Here is a 19,345-nt window from a genome sequence, read left to right as displayed (position 1 = left end):
TTGGAAAGACCTCTAGTTAAATTGAGACCTCTATGCCCAGGGGTATTTTTGGTATTTTTTGTTGTTGACCGTTGAATTGCCTAGCTAGTGGTCTACAGCCCTGTGGAGATTTTAAACATTCCTATTGTTTGAAGAGAACTAAATTCCAGTTTTGTTACTTAAAGGGAAATTGTCCTTTTATCCACACCGTAGTTCAATTGATTAATTTCGTTTCATTTTTTTCAGCGATTTCTATAGGTTAAAATGACACTGCACTTTTACATCACTGCCATTCCATTTAAATATAAGAAGCCCTCTTCGATGATAATAAAGACATTTTGCCTAATTGGATTTAGCTCAAATATAGGGTGCATTTTAAAGACTGTTCGATAAGATGCATTTGATGTGAATTTCATCTTGATTTTATGCAATCGTCCTGACACTAACTTGCCCGATTATCAATCACTTCCAACATCAGTCCACAGAAACTGCTCCTAATCAATCATATTAAGCCATTTGCTTGTCTGAAACAAATTCAAAAAGAAAATGAATGCATTTTTTATAATCTTCATTTAATGATTTATAACAAACGTCGTCGTGCTACCACGAACTACTTGAACTGAATATCAGCAACGGCCTTTGCTTGTTAGCCTTCAAAAATATGCGCAACTCTGAGCTTCCTTTTTCAAGAGTGTCAGGAAAACGTGAACATTGCGGACACGATCCAAAGGAACATGCATGACCCTCCGTGGCAAACTCCATCGAGTGAACTATGAACTTGCTGTAGATGTTCAATTGTTGTCACTCTGCCAAGGGAAAAAACCCTGCAGTTTGTTTCTGATGTTGACATTGCCCTTATATGGTGCGAGAGTTGAAATGTGTACTATATACTAGAATATATATGAATTTGATACTATTTTTTATATGAGCCTTTCACAAGGGACATGGACCTGGTTTATATGATTGTTGTTTTCAAGCAACCTAAAAGAAGGTAGGGATGTTCCAAGTTGATGGAAAATGCTTCATTGCCTTAAATGGTCATAGAGGCTGAATGGAAAAGCTTTCCCACAAAGAATCCATGAAGCAGAAGGAGCAAGGTGGTGATGAAGCGCACGCCCAAACCTTGGGTGAGCTCAAGTTTTGGACCTTGAGAGATGTGTAAAATATTATAAAGGCCGGGCAAAAGGAAAAAACGAGTTAGATCTTGATTGGCCTTTGGAGCTCCAAGCAGATTTCTTCATTCACTAATCCCATCCACCGTCGAAACAAACCCTCACCATGTGTGACGAGGATGTTGCCGCTTTGGTCGTGGACAATGGCTCCGGAATGTGCAAGGCCGGATTCGCCGGTGATGACGCCCCCAGGGCCGTCTTCCCATCCATTGTGGGCCGACCCAGACATCAAGTGAGATTTGAAATTATGAGTGAAGATATTTATAGCTGATTATTGGGGATTAGTTGGGCAATGAATGAGAATGGACTTCGTTTGTGGGTTTGATTTGAAAAGTGGTTGAGGTCATATTTTATTGGAAGAAATGATTCGCAAATGGGGCAATTGAATTTCAAAAAAGACGAGTTTCATCAAGCAAGTAACGTCTGATATTGTGATGCTATGAATATCGAATTTGTCGACACGTTTTTGTAAAAGATCCATGATAACTATTTTGAACTATGATCATGATTTAAGTTAAGGGTTGTTGCAATTTTGGGGAAAGTGAAAAGGAAGAAATTTAAACAAAAAGAAATGGCAGAACAAGGAATTCAGACACCTGAGAATTCTTCTATTTATGAACAGAGAATTTGCTATTGAAAGTTCTCAATTAGATCCAAGCCTTCAATCTCAAAACTTTCAAAACTTGTCTCGGGACAAGATTCAGCTCAATTAAAAATTGATTTTGATTTTTATCAATTTTAGCTCGGCTTCGATTCTAGCTACAACCCGTTTATGAATCCATTACACGTCTCCTTCATTTCTATAGGGTGTGATGGTCGGTATGGGACAAAAGGACGCCTATGTGGGCGACGAGGCCCAATCCAAGCGTGGTATCCTGACCCTGAAGTACCCCGTGGAGCACGGCATCATCACCAACTGGGACGACATGGAGAAGATCTGGCATCACACCTTCTACAACGAGCTGCGTGTGGCCCCCGAGGAGCAGCCCGTCCTCTTGACCGAGGCTCCCCTCAACCCCAAGGCCAATCGCGAGAAGATGACGCAAATCATGTTCGAGACCTTCAACATGCCCGCCATGTACGTGGCCATCCAAGCCGTGCTCTCGCTGTACGCCTCCGGTCGTACCACCGGTATCGTGATGGACTCCGGCGATGGTGTGTCCCACACCGTGCCCATCTATGAGGGTTACGCTCTGCCCCACGCCATCCTCCGTCTGGACTTGGCCGGTCGCGAGCTCACCAACTACCTCATGAAGATCCTGACCGAGCGTGGGTACTCGTTCACCACCACCGCCGAGCGCGAGATCGTGCGCGACATCAAGGAGAAGCTCTGCTACGTGGCCCTGGACTTTGAGCAGGAAATGGCCACGGCCGCCGCCTCCACCTCCCTGGAGAAGTCCTACGAGCTGCCCGACGGCCAGGTCATCACCATCGGCAACGAGCGCTTCCGCGCCCCCGAGGCCCTCTTCCAGCCCTCGTTCTTGGGCATGGAATCCTGCGGCATCCACGAGACCACCTACAACTCGATCATGAAGTGCGACGTGGACATCCGTAAGGACCTGTACGCCAACACCGTCATGTCCGGCGGCACCACCATGTACCCCGGTATCGCTGATCGTATGCAGAAGGAGATCACGGCCCTGGCCCCGTCCACCATCAAGATCAAGATCATCGCGCCCCCGGAGAGGAAGTACTCCGTCTGGATCGGAGGCTCCATCCTGGCTTCCCTGTCCACCTTCCAACAGATGTGGATCTCCAAGCAAGAGTACGACGAGTGCGGACCGTCCATTGTCCACAGGAAGTGCTTCTAAGGCGGACGGGTAGACTTCGGCCCCTCTGGCTCATCATAACCATCATTCAAATTTTCAAATTTTCCATCTCTTTCATTGTCCATCAACTATTATGGCCTCTCTTGTCAACGATGCACACACATGCACCCGCTTCTGATTATGTCAACCATGTATACCCACAAGTCATATATCACTCTCGAATCACGATGACACCCAGTTGCCCAACATTCCAAATTGTGAGAAGGTGTTTGTCTCTATCAATAAAAGACCAATCATACTCGTAGTTATTCTTGTCTAGGGTACAAATTATCGTACGATGGCCATTCGTTGCCCCCAAATAGAATGTCATACAAATCTCATTCTGAAAACATTTACAAGACATCAAGATCGGGGACGGTTTTGATTTTCATGAGGAGAGGCCAATCCAATTATATGCCTGCATACATAACATACTATAGCCACTATACCTCACGGCGAGTATCCTATTAGAAATCACTTCAAGAACCTATCTGTTCATCAACAAAGGCAGATGTGCGTAGGAGTATCCCATCTAATCCCATAATGTGCGCACCACATTCGCACATTCTCAATGTCCAGGAAATCATTTCGATTCTGTGCTAGCGCTGGGAAGATTGCGACGTACGTACATCCAATTTCCACCAGTTCTAACTGGCTCTCTAATGCCCAATCCATGTCAATCTTGCAATCGTACGCACAACAATAACAACAATTGCTTCTACGAAGTTGTCAAGTTTTAAGCGACCGTAAGATCGCAACCGAAAATCAGGGCCATTGATTTTTTGACACCCTTTAATACATGTCACGATATAATTTTTTCCCCAACCAATACATGGTCCTCATATTTCAAGAGTTCAAGTGAAGGTAGAGAGGAGTAAAATACACGGAAGTGATTGAGAATGAACTGAATTGCCAGAAGGTTAATGAAGAGCTTGCCGTTATATTGGGTAGGTTTTGTCTGACATATGCCTAGACGTTGATCGAAAATCGCGTTATCTTGAAGATACTATCTTTGTTATTAAATGCGTCTCGAATCAAATCAGTCTTATCGTATAGACGGTAGACTAGATTGAACCAAAAACTGGAAGGCTCTAATTGTATGGTAACTCAAGTCTAACGGAAAAGCACTTACCCAGGTCTTAAAAAGCATTCGATTTATCTTGTAAGTCTAAGACAATGAATGCTTCAGGCAAAATGTCCCTAGTATGGATTTTTTCAGACGCTAAATGAGATTATAATGCCACAATATGTGATGAAATCATTTCTTGTTGTTTTGTTAGAATTTAGAATTTTGGTCGTCAAAATTATGTCAATTCGTCCTATCTTATTCAACAGAAGGTTTCACTTGCCCTTCAGACTCTCGAAAGATCAAAATTACATTACAATGTGAGACGCCCTATTTTTGGTGAGTCTTTCGGTTAAAATTGTTTTGGAATATTCTATGAATCTATTTCAGTTAACTTGGACGATGGCGAGCGGTAAATTCTATGTAGAGCAAGTCTTAACGCATTTCGGAATATAGGCAGAGAGACTGACTGGCTGAAAGTTGATCCAACGTTTCAAGCGAGTTGATAGATATTTCGAACGTTTCGCTGCGAAGATAATTGGCACGATACTCATTTTATTCAAAGTGATTGAATCTTGAGATGTGTCCCTCATTTGGGTTTCAGTTCGTTCAGCAGGTTTGCCAAATGTCAAACAGGTCCAGCAATGTTGCACCAGAAAAATGACAGGAACGAGACATATTTGTACTACATGGGCTTACGCTTCGAAAAGCGCAGTTTGCACATTGTCCGCCAGGATCAAAATGATAAAAAGGTGCATATTATGCAAAAATGAAATGTTAAAATATTGGTACATTGAACGCCCCTATTTTCAGGTGTTATTGTATTTATGTGTCTAAATATATTTTTTAACCCTGAAAATTGAAATGAATAAATTTGTCAAATTCATTGATGATGATGATGATGATGATGATGATGATGATGATGATGATGATGATGATGGAAAACATCACCACTATTTTTAGGATTCATTATCTCACTTTCAACGCATTAAATCTAATAAGAACTAGATGTTGAAAAACTGCAGCAAATATTTCTGAAGTTTGCGAGAAGTCGATTATAACATCAAACATTGAAAATAGCAACCAACATTCATAAAATATTTTCTTCCCGCTGAAAGCAGTTCCTACATCTTTTAGCGAGTAAAATTTTAAGTTCAATAAGATGTAGTGGTTTAAAATATTTACTTTGAGGTTGCTGAACTGGAACTTAACTTTTTCACAAAACAATGAAGGTGAAGTGACATCGCAAAAATGTGATGTGAAGCTGTTGAAAATGTTTCTTTGCAGGGTTTCCAGAGAGGCTGAAAATGTAGAAACCTTGTCTGGCAATCAAATTTCAAAACACACATTTGTAAACTACTGACATGTTGGATTTGAAAAGAGCAAAAGTACAAAAAATGCAAATCTCAACAAAAAGCGCAAATATACTATTTTACAGGCTTTTTACACCTCCAGTTATTGCCAAATATTCAAGTTTTCAGAAACAGCTACTGCAGCATTACCTGACAAAAATTCACAAGAACTGTTGTTTGCTTGAAACAGGATACGGTTGGAAAAATATAAATTTGTTTTAACAAAATCCCAATCGTATATAAGGGCCTTTTTGAAAGTGTAAGATCAAAAGGAACGAGTCTTTTTATAACATAGTCACAGCCAGCTCAAAAAAGTACATTGTATAGTTTAACCACCTTTTCTAACATTCAAGACGATATTATTTTTCTTGCTTATTGCATCTTGTGGATTTGAGATTGTTGCCATTGAATTAAAAGAGGTTTGATCGATCTGTTTTTTAGCTATGCCACTTTCCAGCCATCAGTTTCGCTCAAAAAGTACGTTCAAAAAGTAAAAGATTGGGTTGATCATACCACATCGACTTATGATTAGGGAGGGGCAAGAAGTGCAAAACAGCAAAGCATTTTGGAGACAAAACGTTCAAAATATAAGCCTAAAAGTGTATAAATGTACAAAAATTGACCAAAAGTGTTAGAAAGGTGCAAATAAAGTCAACAAAGAAGGCATATTCAAATCTTTATTTTAGCACATTACCAATTTGAAAGCGTCTTTTTAAGAAGCCAAGTTTTGCCTTAATATCGGAAAAACAGACATAAATTTATTTTGATTGAAGTCAAGGAACTGCTTTCATTTTTTTCTTGCAATATGTTTGCCCCATTGATCTAATTGAATAAGCAGTGGATCTTTTTTCCTTTCAGTTAGATAAGTAAGTTAGTCTTTTGGCCCTCATGATTTAATAGTTTACGTCAATTGTTTATAATTTAGCTTTCCACATATTCATTTTGGAGGCGGCCATTAATTTAGAACCTCATAACCAATTCAAACGTCAAATAAGTGCCAATTTCAACCAAAACACGGGTTTTAGGCAAAAAAAATAAAAAAACAAAATTGAAAAGATACAAATAGAGGAGAAAAGTGCCAATGTGTAAAAACGGGGGCTTTACTGACAAAAAAATATCTTTTTCACAATTTGCCTCTCTCTACGTTTGATACCTCTGAGTTATTGTTGGCAGAATATATGAAAATGTTGCGATCAAACAATAAGAGTGCAGATTTTCGTCAAATGAAGCAGGTATTTTTTTTTTTTTGCCAAACTTGCCAAAAAGGTACCTTTTCAGCCAAATTTATGAAATGGAAACGACATATGAGACTACAACGGTGCAGAGGCATTTATGAATCACTGCAATGCTAAACATAATTCAATCGTTATTTCGACCTGAATAGATTTGAATACAAGCAGTCATATTTAGCAATCAATATTTGAGTTATCACTGAATCTGCGACCCCATGGTTAATTATCAAATCAAATCCTTCACAGAGTCCGAGTGAAAGGATTGAATATCATATTCTATGCAAACAGTTATGTCATTTTTATCTTATCCTTGACCATTTGCCACATTCATGCTTTGGAAACTACATCATCATATTTTCGGTTGAACCCAATGAAAGCGGGGCTCAATATCTGCACTCTTCGTACTAGAGTCGAGATCATAGATAAAGTTTTCTAGAGCGGATTCAACCTTAGTACACCATTGTGAATACAGACCATTACCCTGTCTTGTTACATATTACTTTGCACTGGTCTCATCCTACTACTTGCAATCTCCTTTCGACATGTAGAATCATTGCACTATTATTCTTGAGTTTTAATGCTTTGATGTTTCAGAGTCAAAGAGGATTATATTGAAACATTGGCTACCATTGGTAAACTTAAGAGTGTTGTCCTTAAATTTCTTAAGAGCTGTATTGAATGTATTGTGAGGAATTATATATCACTCATTAATTTCTTTCTCATTTGCAACCAATGCCAGCTCAACCACAGTGTAATGCCTTAATTTAGTTAATGTATTTTCGTAATGGAAGCCGAATGATATCAAAGCAGTAAAGCCAGATTTTTGGTATGACAAATTGCACTGGACAACTTTCTTAAAATCAGAAGGGCCATGACCCTTTAGTCCAAGAACCATTTCTACTTGGTTTGTCGAAAAACGTCGGCGTTTTTCAAACCCTAGACTAGTTTCCAATGGGTTTTGAGCTTTATCCATGGATTCAGTAGCAATTGGCAGTCTGACGGAGAAATCCTGTTTCAAATGGATACAAGTTTTTCTCAAACATCTTCATGGGTCCACGATCGCCGCCTTTCTTAGATATTCCACCTTTAAAATAATTACCTAGGGGCTCTTTCCATAGTTCTACGGCAATGGAGCCAAAAATTATAAACTCAGTTTGGAGGGTGATTAGAGGGTTAAGATCGCTAAACTAAAGGGTTGAGAAGAGTCATTTAAATATTTTTGGAAATACCTACGGGGATGAAGCGTTGTGTGGCTCATTTCCTTCTTCATTTGAGCTGCGAAGATCTGCTCCGACATCTGTGCCCACAATAGATTGGTGGGTGCGAGTGTTTGTTTGATTGCGGGCTATATAAACGGGTGCTTTGATCATCTCCACATCAGTCGTGAAGTCACAGAGCGCCCATTCAGAAAGATATGTTCCAAAGAACCCAAAATCTTCATGCATTGCTGTATGAAATCTCCAAAGTTTCAAACGTCGGTTCTCGGGCGGCGTCTTCCGCCACAACAAGTACGTTGACCAAGAATTTCAACGGGGCTGAGCCGAGCCAAACGCCGTTCAAAGGAAACCTAAGCACGGTTGCGCAACCAGTGGATTCGTTCGAAGCTCCGAATGTTTTCGAGCCGAAAATCCATGTTCAGACTAAGATCCCAGGTAAGAGCTTTGACTTCGAACTTAATTCATAGTAGCCATACTTATGCTAACTGATGTTGAGTTGTACATTAGGGCCCCGTTCTATTCAACTCAAAGATGATCTCCAAACGATGCAACAAATGGGGACCGTCTCCTTCTTCAGTGACATGTACAAGTCTCAGGGGAATTACTTAGCTGATGTGGATGGCAACGTATTCTTGGACTGCTTTATGCAAATTGCATCCATCCCTTTGGGTAAGCTGAGTAATCCCATAGCATTTGCAACCAAATTATGCGACTTTTTATAATCAAAGTGTTCCAATTGCTAATACGTTGAACTTATTTTCGGAATAATTGCAATCGAATTTTAAACTTGATTCGCAACTTGAACCAACATTTGCTAACCCTGTCATCATTAATCAGCAATGAACTTATAAGAAAAGTATGTTTCTAACTACAATACCAATTAATCCTTTCAAAGTTTCAAAGCACCGGTATACAGTTTTCGCTTTCCTGCATTTAGTTTTTGATCGATTCAATTACAACGGACTAGTTTCATCTAAAATTAAACATGAGCACGCATTATCCTAACAACCCTCAAAATTCAGAGCCTATCCTCCCTAATACGGTATATTTTTGTCTCAAGAACCCTCTTAACCGGCATATAATATCCCTTTATCATTCATGAGCACCACAAATCGAAAGAAGAAAGATAATCCCCCCCTCTGACCTACTCAACAACTGTCATTGATTAGCCCTCGATGAAAGAGAGCTCGTGTCCAAAGTTGTGTACGTTTTTTCCCCCACACTTGACCGACGTCTCATGAAAAACTTGCTTTTAATCACAAAAGAACAAGTAATAACTAGTTTTTGCATGGCCAGGTGAAGCTCGTTCTGAGAATTGGAGCTAAAGCTCGTCAAAACATAAAAACCAAGCTTAACTTATGTTTTCAGGCTACAACCATCCAGCCATACTGGAATCATTGTCCAAACCGCACAACGTCCAATTGATGGCCAACCGTCCAGCTATGGGTAAGTACTAGAGAGTAGTAAGTACGAAGTGGATAGAAACGATGATGCCAGTGACTCAGAATACGCTTCTTAGAACCCATATCCCGGTTTGTGAAACCGCTTTTGCCTGGTTCATTGTCAGCTGAACCAGGATTCTTTGTCTCTTAAACCATTCCGCAGGTACTGGTTTTACTCCACTTTTGCCAGTCGACGAAACGTCTTGGCTGTACTTCAACGTTGCTAGATTTGGCAATAGTACGTACGCACAGAACACCAAATCACTTTGGACGGAGACGTTTTTCTTTTTCAACACCAAGATTTCGTTTAGTTTGTACGGACTTTTGGATAGGGATATTTGATTACAAGGCACAGTGAGTGGGTGCTAGAAGTCATTGGTTCAAAGAAACAAATGGTCAAATGCAGAGGGCTGCTTTGAAACACTTGGGATCATTTGAATGCAGATGGCAATGTTAGATGTTGAGTTCTGACAGAGAGTGCTTCCGGGTTTCCCCGAATTGAACTTTGGTCGAGACAGGTTTCTTGACGACAATTATCAGTGTTGCCAAATTTACTGTCATACTTTTGAGTACGAAGTATTAATTTGTTTCATATTGGTTTAGGGATGCATTAAGACCCAATCCTGATCTTGACATTTCATAATCTAATTTCGATCGTTGTTGAAAAAGACTACCTCAATTTCAAATATCGTAGATGACATGTCCTAAAACGAAGGATTACTCGATTTTTTGACAACTACTCTCATTGGGGTATGATGTTTCAATTTTCTTTCTCCTCTTTTTAGGTTGGTTCCCAACGGAAGATTGGGCAGTGAAAATGCGGGAGCTGTTCATGTCTGTGGCTCCCAAAGGTCTGGACCAGGTCTATCCCATGATGTGTGGAACTTGTTCCAATGAGAATGGAATCAAGCTGATGTTCCAACGCTACATGCATCATCAACGTGGAGGCAGAACGGATTTCAATGAGGAAGAGCTCACTTCCACTATGAAACACGAGGCTCCCGGATCTCCGGATTTGTCCATCTTGGCCTTCAAGGGAGCTTTCCACGGGAGAACTGTGGGTCTCTTGAGTTGCTCTCACTCACGGTAAATCCTTCTACCACAAACTGACTCATACGAGAGCTTAGTCTGAATTGGTTTTACACCCTTTCAGCCCTATCCAAGGGGTGGATATTCCAACCAAGAAATGGCCCAAGGCTGAATTCCCGCGATATCGTTACCCACTTCAATCGTTTGAGCAAGAAAACAAAGTGGAAGATGACCGCTGTTTGGCCACCGTTGAAGAACAGATCTACAATCAAACCCAATTGGGCTCTCCTGTGGCAGGGATTATTGTTGAACCTATTCAGGCTGAAGGTGGCGATTACCACGGGTCCAACTATTTCTTCCAAGTAAGTGCTCGGATTGAAAGATGCAAGTCTCTAAACCTCTCATTTTTGATGTTCTTTTGTCTGTATTTCCTCATTTTCAGCAATTGGGCAAAATCACTAGAAAGCACAACATCTCGCTTCTGTTTGACGAGGTTCAAACCGGTGGTGGTGCCACTGGAACCATGTGGTGTCATGACCAATTCGACATGGAACACGGCCCCGATATTGTAACATTTTCCAAGAAAATGCTCAGCGGAGGAATTTATCATAATCAGGATCATCGGCCAGCTCAACCTGGCCGAATTATCAACACTTGGGTGGGAGACCCTCATAAAATAGTCATGCTGGAGGCGGTAAGGATAATTTTATGATTGCCCAATTATTTTCAAATGAAGCGATCGACCTCTAATCGATCGTATTAAACCCACTTGTAATCGATTTACAATGTCTAATGAGCGTCATATATTTCCTCCGGCAGGTTTTGCAAACAATCCAAAGAGATAATTTGTTGACAAGAGTTCGAAGATCGGGTGACGTCATGGTCAAGGGACTTCTTGAACTCGAGGAAATGTATCCGGACCTTGTTCACTCATCACGTGGCCGAGGTACATTCTGCGCAATTGACGCATCAACTGCGGAGATTAGGTGAGCAAAGACACTGAGTGAATTCACTGTGATTTGGCCATCAAGTTCATCATGAGGTCATTTTTTAGAGATGCCATTATCAACCAGATGAAACTCGTCGGGGTTCTGGTTGGAGGATGTGGAACTCAAACGATCCGTCTACGACCATCTCTCATATTTGAAGAGCATCACGCACATCTCATGTTGGAGAAATTCCACGACGTCCTGAGTTCTTTGCGCAAATGATTATCTTTTTATATCCGAACGAATGTTTTGACAGCATTTATACTATGGAAACATGTGTCTAGTTTTTAAGACCCCTTTTGCCAAATGGATACCAAGAAGTTTAATGTATTTTCACACAAACATGCATGTTAATATTACCGAGTCCTTAAATGAAATCAAGCCAATAAATGATTAAGCCCAAACTTACAATGGTCAAAGTTTTTAGTTCGGATCCTGGGACCCTGGAAGACGATGAGGACGAGGGCAAGTCTGTTGTTGTTGATGTTGTTGGAGGTGGTAATGTTGTTAAGGATCCAAAGTCTCCTCCTACACAACCAAAATGGAACGACCCTGGACATTTTTCCACATTTTTGGTACAAGTGTAATTGTAAGGATTCTGAAAGTCAATCTCGATGATTCGTCCTGGAGGACAAGACACATATTTCCCTCGGTTTGGATCGCTTAAACTCTCGCGCTTTTCCTCGCAAATGAAGGCTGCATTGCATTCCTGGTTCAGCCAAACCTCATTGGGACAACCACATTGGATATCAAAGTCCTCTTTGTCCTGACAATCCACCTGAAACTTTCCTGGGCAAATAAAACCCTCGGGTCGATCCGTGCATGTCCAATTTTTAGCTAGTAAATCAAACTGGACTATTTGACCCCCTGAGCATTGCTTGTGACAGCCTTCTTGGCCATCTTCCGGCGTCCAAAAGGAACAATAAAAGGCTTCCGTACAATTTTCATTGACGAATATCTGTCCTTCACACCCACCGCATTGGCCCAAGGGATTTTTGGAAAATTCACACTTAAGCTCTGGAGGTTCGGGAAGATCTTCACCTCGACATCCCAGCCGAAATCCACCCATGCCCGGGCATTTTCCGATGTTTTCCGTACATCCATAGGAATGGGTTTCCAAATCGATCTCTACAATGGTGCCTTCGTCACACTTGACTGTTTTGGAGCCATTGTTGAACTTTGAGGAGCAATGTAGCAACTCACGACAATCCGCACTCACAATGATCTCACTCGAGCAATTACAATCCTCCGAAGTTAAACCCCCATCAATTGAGTTCGAGGGGCATTCCAAGTTGAATTCACCAGAGCAACGAAAATTGGTCTCGGACAAGTCTTTGCAACTCCAATCGCGGTTCGGAATGTCCGGGACTAAAATCTGTCCTGAGAGGCAGGATTTCCTGCAGCCGTCAAATAGATACGGATCAGGAATATTGGTACTGCAGAAAAAGCCCTCGTCGCAATTGTCTCCCAAAAACAGTTGGCCGTCACAAGAGCAATTGCCCAAATGGTTTTGACTGTACCGACACAACGGAATCGGGCACCCAATCCCATTGATTGGTCCACCCGGGCATTTATCCGTTTCATTACTACAATACCAATCGCTTGTGGTCAAATCTACCAAGAGAACCTCACCCTAGAATGAAAGGTTTTTGCAAGATCATCCCATCAGGGCAACATGCTGGTCTTCAACAGACCTCTCCGCAAGCCTTCATCTCTCCGCCAATATCCATGGTGTCGTTGCAGTAGAACCCATAAGAGCATCCTTCGCTAACCCACAACTCTCCATTACAACGGCAAGTTCCCAAGGGGTTTTCCGTGATATTGTCAGGGTTTGGAGGAGGATCAATATTATCTGAGGGACACACATTGAAGGCCCCGGGACAAATACGCAAGGCCTTTTCCAATGAAACTGGATCCTCACGACTTTCGCAACTCCAATGCTTATGCTCAAATGAAGCCACCAAAATTTCAGTTCCATTGCAGACCTGAAAGGGAATGTATGATTTAGCTCAGTTTTGTTAGGGAAATGGAGACTTGTTAAAGGTCAAAATACCTTGTGACATCCATTGCCCAGGGTGTCAATGCAATAGAACCCTTCGGAGCAATCATTGGTGACATAAAGCTGGCCTTCACAGACGCATGTTCCAATGGGATTTTGGGTCACTTGATTTCCTCCTTGGCAATCAAAGGCCAATACTGTCAAGATAGATTGAAGTGTTAAAAGAGAAACGAATGTGAGCCTTGTCGTGGACATTGTAAATGATTTTGTTATTTGAATATAATGAGGTGCATCAGATTTGCGGATCTTTCTAGCGTGAAGATAAAGTTTACAACCACCTTAAAAAAGTCGAGATATCAATGTTTCAAGTGGGAGCATTTGTCCTCGTCAAGTTTTGATCACATTCAACTAACTTTCCATTTTAATGGTCTGTTGAAAAGTAAAATGAATTCCACGCTCTTTAAGAAACAATGTTGGAACCGAATTATAGGAACTGTCACAACGAAAAATCCGGCAATGCTTGAAAAGAGGGTATGTCTTTCCCTTTTTCAAATGAGCTCTGATATCATTCAAGTCAACAAAAAGTGTTCAACCTATTTTATTTTCCGCAATAGCAAGTGTAACCTCATTATTCCATCAATTAGTAAGTAAGTAATCATGGCTAGTAATCTTGTTCTTTCATGGTTTCAAGTAAAATTCCTTGGGATATCTTACCACTCTTGGTTGTGTAACTTCTGTTAGGGTGGGTCATACTTGAAATATCAAAATATCAGGTATTAATCAACGTTTCACTAAGAAAATAACAGGAATGAGAGCGCTCTCATTTAGGGAGAGGTTGGAAGGGTTGGGACTGTACGATATCTTATAGTGTACATTTTCAAGAACATTGATGTTTAAGGGTCAATTGTAGTGCTCTTAGAGGCATTTTGGGCCACCTTCAACTCCGTAAGAATGCCGGATAGTTCGAACCATGAAGCCCCACTTTCGTCTTTCTCGGGCTTCTTTTTTATATAAATAAGTCAGAGTTTGAAGTGAAATTTGGACAAATATTTGTCCTAAATCTATGTTCAAGAGCAAGCGAGACCTGCCAATTCGAATTCATTGGTAGATCAGATATCATATGAATTCGAATTTTTAATAAGAACAAAAAATGACGTTGCAATCCTAGCGTTCTTTCGTGTTGATGCTCATGCACCAAACTGGAAATGAAAGCAGATACTAAAAAGATCAATGCCGACATATTAGTAATATTTGGCCAAGGTAACAAATGACGAAAAAAAAAATTAACTTTTTGTCTAATTTTTGGCCATTTACATCAAATTAACATGCATCAACTTTTTTTGGCTAACGATGCTCACAACTGGCTAACAGAGCTCTGATCAGTGAAAACATGCCCCACTTAAGAAATCTAAAGTTAGATTTTTAAATGATGTCACTTTGTACCAAATCTTATTGATTATTTTTTATCAGAACTTTAAATCTACAACATTTCTCTCTGGATAGTAAAGTACCTCAAATAGTGTTGCCATAACACCTCTAGCTACAATTATATACCCTCAGATTTGCCGATTTTCGGTGGTGTAAAATGTTCTCAGTAAAAGATGTTTAAATTTCAAACATTCCGTGGTACAAGTGCATTGAAGTCTTACTCTAAAACTTTACTTTACATCGTAGTTTACTTTCCTGATATATGACTAATCCGGTTGACTTTGTCGCCGATCACTCATTCTTCAAAGTTCCCTTTTGCATGTAAATATGTCAAGAAAAAGATGAAATCTGGTTACACCTTGAAAAACACCGTGCAGTAACCTAGCATTATTTTATTAGCATGATACTAGGGTGCTACCACAGATTGGAGATCATATCATAATTTCGAGTCAGAATACCGATTACAGATTTAAGGAATTATTTCAATCAATTCACATCCATGGAAGGGAGAAATTTTGATAAGCTGCCTTCAAACCATTTTTTTTTGTAAATCATGAAGGAAAAAGGCACTTTGCATAATCAATCAAAATCGAGTTGATATTTGATCTCACCAAAGTTCAGCAAAATCATTGAAGTGCAAAAGGATACAACATCAACTCATCGACCGTGAGGGTGCTTATTGCCCTTACGTATGACATTTTACAGTTTTGAGCAATTGCTGCCCATAAATTCCTCCCCATAAAGTTGACATGCATAAAAGTCACCCCAATCGTTAAAAGTCGATTCAAAGTCACTGAGCAACTGGGAGTGATCAATTTGGCCGTTGAAAGAGTGCCCATTCAGATATAAAACCTTGCAATGGGACTTCAGTTCCTCGGCCTTGTGGCCTTTACCTTCTTCGTGGGTCAAACCATGGCCTTCGACTGTACTCAAGTGAATAGTACAATCATGAACTACAACCCTCTGGGGACTTGTAATTGCACCGGACACCTCTACGTGAGCAACGACTGCCGTGAAGGATTCTATTGCTTTGATTTGGAGGGTAATGGATGCCTCAGGGTATGTAAAAGACAAGTTCTTGTCTAAGAGAAGGAACGAACTTAATTCATTACTACTTTCAATAGACATGTGAGGAGGACGAGTTCCTGGTGCCTAATTTCAAAGAGCGAACTTGGCATTGCCTGAAGAATGGTTTAGTACCTCCTCCGGATCATCGCGAACTAGATGATGAATTTGACCCTGATGTTTTTGAATCTCTTTCTTACGAGGATAGAATTTTGCTACGATGCCCAGTTTCGGGATACAACCTGTGTCCTTCTAACGAAACTGCTCCACCTCCAAATCCTGATGATGTAACAGAGAACCCCCTTGGGACCTGTCGATGCAATGGAGAGCTTTGGGTGGCCGAAGGTTGTTCGTTTGGGTTCTATTGCAATGATTCAATTCCGGATATTGGGGGAACTTTGAAGATCTGTGATGATGTAAGTGTTACAGAGGCCTTGGGTTTTCAAAACATTTTGTTCAAAAAGAGAACCCTTACGTTTATATTTGTGCATTTTATTGGATTCTAGTTGATTTCATTTTTTTGCGTATTTTGGAACATCAATCATGCTTTTGGCAGCTTGCTTTTTTCGTTTATATAATTTCCAAACAATTTTTATTCTTCATTCTCATAATTCTTTTAGGGCTACGTTCTTATCGTAGACTTCGAAAACAATGATTGGGATTGTGTCGAAGATGAAGGCCAATGTCCTCTTGACCAAGTGAATGGAGTGGGATGCCGACAACCGGATTGCCTTTACGGTCAAAACTCGTTAGGACAATGCGAATGCGATGGACAGCTTTACATCGATGAAGATTGCAATGAAGGCTTCCTGTGTTCAACCAACATTCCCGATCCTTACCTCTTCCAAGGTTGCAAGAAGACTTGCCTCAACGGACAGATCTTGGTGCCGGATATTCCCAATAAGGACTGGAAATGTGAGGACAAGAGCACCACTCAATACCGATGTCCTGGAGCCTTTCACTTCGAGTGCCATGCCAACGTTCTCGGGTCCAATTTCACTAGCGATATGTGTGGTTGTGACGGGGAGCTCTTGGTCAATCATGATTGCTCGGAGGCTTTCTATTGCTTCGGCCGAATGGCAAACGGCGGGCGTTCCATCAAATGTCCTGAGGGTCAAATTGTTGAAGTGGACACGGACAATTTTGATGCTGTATGCACTACCAATGTCGACAAATGCCCCGGTTTGGGTGGATTCCGGGTTGGATGCGATGGGTCTGACATAGCTGTCCCGGAGCTACCCAAATGCGAGTATGGGCCTAATGAAATTGGCACATGTGATGGTTGCAGTGGGCAAATCATGGTGAATGAGAATTGCACCAAAAGCTTCTATTGTTCCAATTGGGTGCCCGATGTCGATGATGATGGTTGTCATTTGGAGTGTTATAATGGACAAGTGGTACTTCTGGACCTGAAAACTAAGTCTTGGCGTTGCGATGACAAGCCCGAGGGCTTCATTTGTCCTGGCGAGTTTAAGGTGGATTGTCCCCGTGCCGAAAATTATGCCATTCATTGTGGATGCCAGAATGAAGTTTGGATCAGTGATGGTTGTCGTCAAGCCTTTGTTTGCGTTGAAGAAACGATTGATGGAGCTCCCCAGGGCAAATTGACTCGGTGCAATGACAACGAAATCATTAGCTTTTCGTACGCAAACAGTTCTCTGGAATGTATTCCAGATGAAGGCCAGTGTCCTGGCTCCGTTCATTTTGGTTGTGTTGGGGGCGACTTATCAGGAACGACCATCCCAACCACTACAACCACTACAACCACTACATCTACAGAAAATGGAGGTGATTTTGTCAAAGGATGCTTTCTCTTGGTGACAGTACTGGCTCTTCTTGGAGTTTACCAAATTTGATTTTATGACTTTATTTACGGTAAATTACAATCAAATCGAATTATAGTTCTAAAATGTTGGCTTAAAATATAGAAAGCAGCTTGTGTCAGAGGGTTAATATTACTTTATACGCTTTTTAGGGTAGTAGCTTTAACTTTATGAAACAAAAGATTTAAGTCGTGGGTGTCACCGTGAAGTAAAAATGACCAAATATTACCTGACGAACTGACTTTCAGGGAAGGGGTAATATTTTTCTATTCCTTCTTTACGGTTGTCCTTTTCGCTACAGGGAATGGAATGCCCACCACTTTTGATATGTAAAACGTCACACAACAATTGTCAGGTGCCTAGGCCATTCAGGGCCTATTCTAGGGGCATTTCCAATGGACTATTGAGGCTTCTTTGTGATTTTTAGTCATGTCATAGTCTAAAAGCAGGTTAAAGAAAAGCCAATGTTGATGTCACTACCTAAAATGAAGTTTTTGTCTCTTTGTGCATGATTTATCAAATATGTCTTCACTCCTCAGTTCCTGGATAAATAATCTCAACTTTCTATTACGCAGCCTGTATAAATTTATGAGTACGTTCTCGCTATTTCCTACAATCATGAATTCTAAATTTTCTGTCACATAACTCTCATTACCATAGAGGAGAGTGAGGAGAGTGACATACTTATACACCCATTATGGGCAATTGTGACTACCCCGCCCGCCCCACCGATTACATAACCATCCAAGATGTCGAAACTACGATCAGTGCTCTGAAGTGGGAGTTGGCTCCGGGTCATGACGGAATAAGTTCTAGGTTCCTTAGAACAGTTGCCTCATCCCTACTTGTTCCCCTGCAGATACTATTCCAGTCAAGCATCAAATTCGGGCCAATACCAGACACCTGGAAGCTGGCGAATGTGACATCTATCTTTAAGAGTGGATCAAGAGAACAATCAAAAAATTATCGCCCTATGTCACTGACTAGCACGGTGTGCAATGTTTTGGAGGCGATCTTCAAACAAAAAATTCAAGCGTTCCTCCAGACATCCTGCATCATCCCTGGAAATCAACAAGGTTTTCTCCCTAGGAGGAGCTATGCCTCAAACCTCATCCAGTTTTTCGACCAAGTCACCACCCACTTAGATGAACAAACTCCCGTCCATGTGATCTATTTCGACTTCCAGAAAGCTTTCGACCTCGTACCGCATGTCCAACTAATTACAAAATCACATCGGTTAGGATTCCAAGGACAAATTATATGATAGATTGAACGATGGCCGTTGGGTCGACAGCAAGGCGTTGTCCTAAATGGAAAATGTTCTGATTGGAAAGAATTGGGAATTGGAGTTGTCCAAGGAAGTGTCCTTGAACCTCTATCATTTTTAATTCATGTGTCCGATTTAACATCAGTCGTAAGAGCTCCGTCCTTTCTGAATATGTTTGCGGACGACACCAAATTGGGAAGACCAATCCAGAGAGGTGGTGACGACCAAGCAAATTTTCAAAAAGACTTAAATTGGATGTCTGAGTGGGCAGAAACAAATAGAATGTAATTAAACAACTCGAAGTGCCGAGTTATCCACTATTGTCCAAGAAATGTTGAACACTCGTACATGATAAACGTATGCCACAACATAACAAATTTAGTAAAAAAAAGGCAAATAATGTTTTGGGTCAGATCAAAAGATCATTTTTGCTACGAAATGGATCCCCTTTCATAGTAGTATACAAGGCCTTCGTTC

The 19,345-nt window shown here is 40.9% G+C and overlaps 4 protein-coding genes across 4 annotated transcripts; 3 read left to right on the top strand and 1 right to left on the bottom strand.

Annotated features, from left to right (window-relative positions):
* Positions 1 to 1,183: 1,183 nt before the first annotated feature.
* Positions 1,184 to 3,110, top strand: LOC131891636 (actin, muscle-like). Its single transcript, XM_059241269.1, has 2 exons — positions 1,184 to 1,383; positions 1,958 to 3,110. The coding sequence occupies exons 1-2, from the start codon at positions 1,258 to 1,260 to the stop codon at positions 2,960 to 2,962; spliced, it is 1,131 nt and encodes a 376-aa protein (XP_059097252.1). The 5' UTR covers positions 1,184 to 1,257; the 3' UTR covers positions 2,963 to 3,110.
* Positions 3,111 to 7,960: 4,850 nt separating this feature from the next.
* LOC131893129 (4-aminobutyrate aminotransferase, mitochondrial-like) lies at positions 7,961 to 11,690 on the top strand. The gene is made up of 8 exons (XM_059243075.1): positions 7,961 to 8,261; positions 8,334 to 8,495; positions 9,195 to 9,272; positions 10,054 to 10,354; positions 10,422 to 10,659; positions 10,740 to 10,991; positions 11,117 to 11,283; positions 11,352 to 11,690. The coding sequence occupies exons 1-8, from the start codon at positions 8,024 to 8,026 to the stop codon at positions 11,506 to 11,508; spliced, it is 1,593 nt and encodes a 530-aa protein (XP_059099058.1). The 5' UTR covers positions 7,961 to 8,023; the 3' UTR covers positions 11,509 to 11,690.
* Positions 11,594 to 13,580, bottom strand: LOC131893128 (uncharacterized). Its single transcript, XM_059243074.1, has 3 exons — positions 13,340 to 13,580; positions 12,981 to 13,271; positions 11,594 to 12,919 (listed from the first exon to the last, which is right to left on the bottom strand). The coding sequence occupies exons 1-3, from the start codon at positions 13,538 to 13,540 to the stop codon at positions 11,654 to 11,656; spliced, it is 1,758 nt and encodes a 585-aa protein (XP_059099057.1). The 5' UTR covers positions 13,541 to 13,580; the 3' UTR covers positions 11,594 to 11,653.
* Positions 13,581 to 15,473: 1,893 nt separating this feature from the next.
* On the top strand, positions 15,474 to 17,722 carry LOC131893245 (uncharacterized). The gene is made up of 3 exons (XM_059243221.1): positions 15,474 to 15,772; positions 15,838 to 16,194; positions 16,399 to 17,722. Exons 1-3 carry the CDS (start codon positions 15,572 to 15,574, stop codon positions 17,632 to 17,634), a joined length of 1,794 nt encoding a protein of 597 aa, XP_059099204.1. The 5' UTR covers positions 15,474 to 15,571; the 3' UTR covers positions 17,635 to 17,722.
* The last annotated feature ends 1,623 nt before the right edge of the window (positions 17,723 to 19,345 follow it).

Source organism: Tigriopus californicus, chromosome 2 (assembly GCF_007210705.1).
Source record: "Tigriopus californicus strain San Diego chromosome 2, Tcal_SD_v2.1, whole genome shotgun sequence".
Lineage (NCBI taxonomy): Eukaryota > Metazoa > Arthropoda > Copepoda > Harpacticoida > Harpacticidae > Tigriopus > Tigriopus californicus.
The sequence above is the reverse complement of the archived record's forward strand: the minus strand, read 5'-3'. Positions and strand labels throughout refer to the sequence as shown.

Excerpts from the sequence above, each read along its gene's own strand:
- LOC131893245 (XM_059243221.1), top strand. The coding sequence starts at position 15,572 with ATGGGACTTCAGTTCCTCGGCCTTGTGGCCTTTACCTTCTTCGTGGGT. Across the intron at positions 15,773-15,837 it reads AGGGTAATGGATGCCTCAGG|ACATGTGAGGAGGACGAGTT; the intron begins GTATGTAAAAGA and ends TACTTTCAATAG. Across the intron at positions 16,195-16,398 it reads CTTTGAAGATCTGTGATGAT|GGCTACGTTCTTATCGTAGA; the intron begins GTAAGTGTTACA and ends TAATTCTTTTAG.
- LOC131893128 (XM_059243074.1), bottom strand. The coding sequence starts at position 13,540 with ATGTCCACGACAAGGCTCACATTCGTTTCTCTTTTAACACTTCAATCT. Across the intron at positions 13,272-13,339 it reads TGGGCAATGGATGTCACAAG|GTCTGCAATGGAACTGAAAT; the intron begins GTATTTTGACCT and ends ATTCCCTTTCAG. Across the intron at positions 12,920-12,980 it reads AGATGAAGGCTTGCGGAGAG|GGTGAGGTTCTCTTGGTAGA; the intron begins GTCTGTTGAAGA and ends CTTTCATTCTAG.
- LOC131893129 (XM_059243075.1), top strand. The coding sequence starts at position 8,024 with ATGTTCCAAAGAACCCAAAATCTTCATGCATTGCTGTATGAAATCTCC. Across the intron at positions 8,262-8,333 it reads TGTTCAGACTAAGATCCCAG|GGCCCCGTTCTATTCAACTC; the intron begins GTAAGAGCTTTG and ends GTTGTACATTAG. Across the intron at positions 10,355-10,421 it reads TTGAGTTGCTCTCACTCACG|CCCTATCCAAGGGGTGGATA; the intron begins GTAAATCCTTCT and ends ACACCCTTTCAG.
- LOC131891636 (XM_059241269.1), top strand. The coding sequence starts at position 1,258 with ATGTGTGACGAGGATGTTGCCGCTTTGGTCGTGGACAATGGCTCCGGA. Across the intron at positions 1,384-1,957 it reads TGGGCCGACCCAGACATCAA|GGTGTGATGGTCGGTATGGG; the intron begins GTGAGATTTGAA and ends TCATTTCTATAG.